We start from the raw sequence: 6,650 nt of genomic DNA on the forward strand, positions 1-6,650 counted from the left end.
GTGGCCACTGATGCTACTCGGCGTACTTCCGTTCACAATAGGCAGGCCCCCGCCAGTACTGCCTCCACCACCTCTAGTCAACTCCAGACCGCCGCCAGTTCCCGTACTGCTACCAGCGCCGGCAGACACGGACACTTTGCCACCCACACCGGAGGCGTTGCTCTTCGGACCACCCTAGATCTGGACGACACCGGCGAGTTCGGTGACGTGTGAGTGTTGTGGATGCAGTGCGGTGGCAGGAGCAAGCCAGCAGGCTGGCGTCACCGAGGATAGAAGGTAGCAGGTGAGGTTGAGCGGCGCTCGAAGATCGCAAGGAGAGCGGACGTGCGCGACAGGCGAGGGAGGACAGTAGACAAGGAGGCAAGCCGACATCAGTAGGGTAGCAAAGGGCTCTCTCAGTAGGAGTAGGTAGGCAACGGTGACCTTCGTAGGGAGGATCCCGAGCGTGTGGCTGGGCGCTCGACCCTCCGTTGAGACTGTTCCCGATTGGTGAGCGAGTAAGACTAATAGAGAAGGGTAGCGCCGAAGCACGGGTTGTTAAGGGCGAAACAAGATGATGCAGGGTAGCTCGAGGGCAGTAGGACCGGTAGGGTGGCGGGAGCCATGGAAAGAGACCTTGAGGTCGTAGCGGTCGGTCGAGGAGGCAGAGCTCGAATACGGCTTGTCGTCCGGAGCTCCCGACCAGTGTATCTTGTGTGAAATACGGGTTCACTTTGCGGGACACAGTCCACAGACCCTTCACGGCGGTGCTGATCGCCCATAATGTGTCCTCCTCGCTGTCCCTATCCGTTTGAGTGGCTGATCCAGCGGCCAGTAGCTGTCTGGTAAAATCTCCGTACTGCCTCCGAGCACTATCTGGGAGCTTCACGCCGCCTAGGTGTTGATGCTGCCACGATTTTGTCTAAGGGTGTTAGCTGCCCCGGACGAGAAAGAAGGTCAGTCCTCACGGGGGACATAACGACATGGAGGTCATACAGGGGCCTTCCGTGAAGAACCTAGCTGCGGTTGCTGCGGGCTTGGCGTTAGCGGACGAGCCCTCGTGAGAGAGCAGCACGGACCTAGCTGTGGTCTATGGGTGCTGAAGGGCAGATAGGGGAACGAACCCTAGCTGTGGTTGCCGTGGAGCCGTGGCGGACGAGCAACCCCGGGCAAAGATTGCCAGGGGACAAACAGAAAGAGGAACTAAGAGAGGTGATTGTATTTTGAATTACAGAGATCCGATCATGACGTTGGGTACGGAACGGAACGAACGCGTCCAACGACGTACGGCTTCGCAGGAGAGAGCTATGAGCGCTGTGCGGGAAACGTCCATGGAGAAGCGGCAACCAGGAGCACCGACGTCCGTGGACCAGTGTTGGTTTTTTACGGGGCTTTTTACTTTAATTAAGTGAAAGCCTCTGTAAAAATGTAAAAAGTAGATTTTCAAACGTGAAAACGGAAAAATATCTCAGATGACCACGGCCATCCCAGCGCCTGCCCCTGCGGCGCCAGCCAAGAAACCCGAGGCCAAGCCGGCCGCCCCCGCCGCCCTGAAGCAGGTCTCAGAAGCAGGCCTCTCCGAAGCAGGCGGCTCCGAAGCAAACCGCACCCAAGCAGGCGGCCCCAGCACCGGCTAAAACGCCTGAGGCGAACCCCGCTGCCACCAAGTCGCTGCACCGCAGTCTGGTGGCCGCCCACCCACCAGCGGCCAGTCGACGGCCCCGTCCAGCGGCAATTCGCTCCCCGCGCAGGAACGCCGCTCGCAGCAACCGGCTAAGCCCACCCCGACCACCGCCGCCCCGCGCACGCAGAGCGAAGGCCGCATGAATGAGAACAGCGGTCGTGGATCGCTGGACGGCGTCCCATCCGACGTCGCCGGCCTGGAGATCTCTGGGTGCCCGACAACTTCAGCAACGAGTTCATGGACTGCAAGGCGCCGATCGAATTCCTTAAGCCGCGTCGCCACCATTGTCGTGTGTGCGGTCAGCTCTTCTGTCGTCCTTGATTGGAATGTGCGTGTTGTGTTGACAGGGTGGAGTCGCGTACGACTTTCTCCATGTGGCTCTGTGAGCAGCACAACGTTGTGAACCGCAAGCTTAACAAGCCCGTATTTGAATGCACAATGGAGAAGCTGGAGAAGCGATGGAGGAAGGGCTTGTGTGAACCACAAGATCCAGGTGCCGGCCTTGTTACAAGTGCATTGAGTGCTGTATCGTCACCATTATCCACTCCACCACCTCAAAGATTATCCGGCTTCCAGCCGAAATTTCGACTAGCACTTGAGACATCGAAATAGTTCACTCTGATAGCAACGGAAGTAGTGACGAAAGTGGAAATGATGATGAAGATGAATTGCAAATGCGCGTATTACGTGGTGAACGATATTTACAATTATTCGGTTTTGACTCTTCGATCCAGTGTGCTGAAGGAAAGCCTACATTGATCCCGGCTAGATGTTTAGCGGCTTCGCTTCCATCACGCAACATCATCAAGTTACTGCAGATTGCCAACCAGCGACGCCAGACTGGTCTTTCGTGCTCGGATCCCAGTCAGGATTTTTTCTTGTGGAAACAAGGGATCATTTTCAGAAGGGTAAGGCTGCTTGTTTGCCACTGGAATTGAAGCTCCACACGACCCCAGCCGTTCCGTTGTAAGATGTAAGCCAGTATCAGCGCTGGTGTTGGTGTCATTTGCGCTCTCCTGGGAAACCGCACCGGGGTTGGTAACGCCATCTCCGGCACTTGTATCGGAGTCAAAACCGGCTTCGCTGCCATTTTGATTGCTGGTAACACTGGTGCTATTGCATGGAGGGTTCAAGATAATGTTCCACATATCAACAGTGTCTTCGTCACCATACTCTCCGATTCCTTCCCAGTCAAACTGCTCCAGATACTGCTCCATTTGCTGCTCGCTGATAGCAATAGTATCGAATTCAGATGACAAAGTATCAACGGCCTCACTCTCCAGGAATGATGTGCCGAAGTAGCTGCGAGGATCTAACGGAGCAGACCCAATGACCGCAGGATCTTGGGGCATTGGCGAAACTTCTTGCTCTCCCAGGCAACGCGCTACAACTGCTCCAACGTCTTGCTGCTCGGTAAAAAGGACTCTCGCGAGTGGTGCTGACTGAAGTTGCTCTTGAATGTGTCGGTCAGAAGTAGCGAATGTACCTCGAGGCTCATGACTTGGAGTTTCCGCTGGTGTACGTGTCGGATTTGCTGAAGTCATACGAGCAGGAGTCGTACGAGCTGCAGTCGTACGAGCTGCAGTCGTTCGAGCAGGAGTTGTACGAGCTGCGGTCGTTCGAGCAGGAGTCGTACGAGCTGGAGTGGAGCGGGCTGAATTCTGCGGCGTAGCGATGCACGGTCGTTCGCGTGGGTCTATCGTACGTAATAGCTTCTTGACGTTTGTCGGTGTTACTTTCTCTAGGCGATTTTTTTCGCGGACAAACTGACGCATGATCTGGTGTTTTGCAGTTTTCTGAATGCTCATGCGGTTCCGTTTCGGAGTGAGGTATGAGAGCAAGTTCACTGAAGAGACGTTCGCAAGTTGCCGTGTTCACGGCTATTGACAAAATCGTAAGTGCAAGCACTGGCAACTTGCTGTCTTTTTTTGCTTTCCTTTCATACTTCCAGAACGTGACCACTGAGTCCTCTTTGAAGTCGACATCGCGAGATGTGGAGTAACTTCCTTCAAGCCAGCTGAACATTTCACCGCGCAGCCCGCTGTCATCGCCATCAAGAAATCGACGATAGTAATACTGTGCAAACTGACACACGTCATCAAGCGTTGTGAGGACGGTCGAAGGCAATTGCCGTGCTTGCTCTACATATTCAGGATGAAGAAAAAATCCCAAGATAAACAATGGCTGCTCACAAGCATTCCAGCGGGTTTCAACAAGGTTAACTAGTGAGTCGCTGAGCTCGGTAGAGGCAAAGCCTCGATAAATCTCCATGTAGGAAGTAACAACATCAGCTACGGTGTTTTCATTTCTCTGCAAACGAAATGAAGCGGTGCATAATGGCCGAACGATCTTCTCGGCCGTCTCCAGTTTAGTCCAGAACTCATTTTCTCCTAAGACACGAAGCTTTTCTGGCATTTCATTGCTGTTTCGATACGAGAAGACCATATCTTCCAGAGCTCCTCGTGCACGAAGGAGAGAGGCAAAACATGCCTGCATGGAGTTCCACCGAGTCTCACAAAGCGTAAAATAGCAAGACTAGCTCCGTAGCGCTTATGCATAGCTTTCATCGCACGAACTAACCACTTTGAAGTTGAAGTATTAAGAAAACTAGCCACACCTGCGGCGTCTGCTGAAATCTGCTGGAAAACTGTTTTGAGGACAGCTTTGACGAGATTGTTGATGTCATGAGCAAAACAATGGATGTAAGCAAACTTCGGATAGCGAAGAGCCAAAATACGACGAGCTCGTCCACATTGACCTGCATTATCGGTAACAACAGCACCCACATTCCAGCCCGACGCAAGCAGCTCCTCGATAACCTCTTCCATTTGCTCCGCAATCGCAAGGCCGCCATGGCGATCACCAGTCGGTCGTAAACCATAGTTCATTACACAGCCAAATAGGGTAACCATGCAGCCCAGTACATGCTGCTTCGCTATCGTTTCCCACACATCTGAAATAAAGTTTACTCTCCCACCACTTTGGACGGCTCTAACGTTTTCCCGTTGCTCAGTTGAATGTTGCTCTGCACACTCGTCCAGAACACGACCATGAATGATATGGCGATGTGGCACGGCGCCTGGAAGCCCGCAACGAGCATTCAAAAAGACGAGCAGGCGTCGGAAGGAACGAAGCTGCACGAAAGAGTCTGGAAGCAGTGCTTCCGCCTGAAATCCCAATAAAAGACGCCAAAACAGCATAATTTCAATAGGTGTGAATGCCGGGGGTGAAGTACGTTGGTGCTTGTAGGCGCGTGCATGTTCATCCGTTTCAGCTTGATTTTCATCACTTTGAGCCGGCTTCCTTGTAACGCGAGCGTAGTACAAGCACCCGTCCAAGTGCTTCTCCCAACTTTCCTTTCGCCCACGGATGTGGGTAGGAAAAGGAATGGTTGTTTTAGCACTTACATGGGCGGCGTAACAATACTTGCACACAGTCCACCACATCGATTTATTGCATTTCTCCTTGAGCCGGTAAAAGTTCATGCCAAGAGGACCTGGTGGGCGTCCACGTTTGGACTCGTCATCTTGCAGCCCGGGTAGGAGCTCCATGAGGGTGGAAGTAGATCGGCGGCGGCGGTGTGAATGCGTACGGTGGGGATTCTTTTGTTGTGAATCAAGCTCGGGGCAGTCCCGGTCGGTTGAAATAGGCTTAGCTCTTTTTTACGTCAACAATGCAAGATCCCTCTGTAAAAATGTTTTAATTTAGCGCATAAAACACTTTTAACGTAAAAATGTAAATGTAAAAATGCCAACACTGGTAGTGACGCTGGAGACGGGCGAGATCAGGACGATGACGGGACGCACGTCTTTAAACCTGATCCTGGGCGGCTTCACCTTTAGCAGCAGGGGCAGAAGTGCGTCGGCGGTAAGCGGTACGGACGGCAGCCCAGGAGCGGGACGGAGCACTGAAGTAGGACGAGGCGGAGACGACGCTCCACGAGATGGCGAAGACGGAGTGGTCGCGAGCGCAAACGAGAACCAAGACGTTGACGTAGGTATCGCGGTGTAGCTGACGGGAACTGGGAACGGCGGTGGCAAAGACGGTGGTGGTCCCGGTCGTGCTCTACCAGTCGCTCTAGTGGCATCGGCGCTAGAGGGGTACTCCCCGGGAGAGAGAGACTATCCGATACGACAGGTGACTGTGCGCGAGAAAGCGAAGGCGTTCAAGCTTGCGAAGTCAAAATGGCTGGATGATACGATGCCGGTCACGATGTAGCTCAAGACGGTGAAGGCCGAAGTCCGTTGGCAGGCGGTGACAGTGGGCACGAAGTGGAGAGACGACCAGCTCTACCACGAGGTTGCATCGCACTTGGACGGCGAGTCGAAGCGCTGGTTTGCGACGGTGATCAAATCAGTATCGCCTGAAGAAGAAAACATCGACCCATATGCCGAGCTGCTGCGCGCAATGTACATGACGCAACACACGGATCCGGAGGTGGTTGTCCGCCAGGAGGCAGATGAAGGGCGAGGGGTTGGTTGAATACGCACAGGCGCCGCGCGAGATCCGACGTGGGCAAAGAGTGGTTCGTCAGCGCGTTCCTGAAGGACATGATCAGCTTGGAGGGGGAGACGCACGTGCGACGGCACAGGCTCGGCCGCTGGGCGAAGCAGTTAGTCTGGCGACCCCACACGTGGGCGATTACGGCGAAGGCTACGGCGTGGGGTCGAGACGGCGATGGTGCGCTGGGACGAGCGTGAGGCGCGGCAAGGGCGGGGCCCTTGACAGCGTTGGCCGGGAGCGGTGAGCAGGAGCAATCGGGACTTGACAGCGAATCGCAGAGTGTAGTGGTTCAAACGGCCTTCTATTTGGGTATGTTTTTATCCTATAGAAGCCTCACTATGATACGCTATTAAACGGTTCTCAATGGAGTCCGTCTTTCTGTATGGCTGAGGGTTTGCCTTTTGTTGAATTTGTTCCTCCGTCCGCTGAAGATACTCTTCGAATGCGCTTCGGTGGGTCATCCTGTTTGTATTGTCGAATATAT

At 54.1% G+C, this 6,650-nt stretch overlaps 1 protein-coding gene across 1 annotated transcript; it reads left to right on the forward strand.

Moving 5' to 3' along the window:
* Nucleotides 1-5,410: 5,410 nt before the first annotated feature.
* On the forward strand, nt 5,411-6,410 carry PITG_17381 (uncharacterized protein; the record flags this gene model as incomplete). Its single annotated transcript, XM_002896655.1, has 3 exons — nt 5,411-5,656; nt 5,882-6,136; nt 6,222-6,410. The coding sequence occupies 3 exons, from the start codon at nt 5,411-5,413 to the stop codon at nt 6,408-6,410; spliced, it is 690 nt and encodes a 229-aa protein (XP_002896701.1).
* Nucleotides 6,411-6,650: the final 240 nt, after the last annotated feature.

This window comes from Phytophthora infestans, genomic scaffold (assembly GCF_000142945.1).
Source record: "Phytophthora infestans T30-4 supercont1.54 genomic scaffold, whole genome shotgun sequence".
Lineage (NCBI taxonomy): Eukaryota > Oomycota > Peronosporomycetes > Peronosporales > Peronosporaceae > Phytophthora > Phytophthora infestans.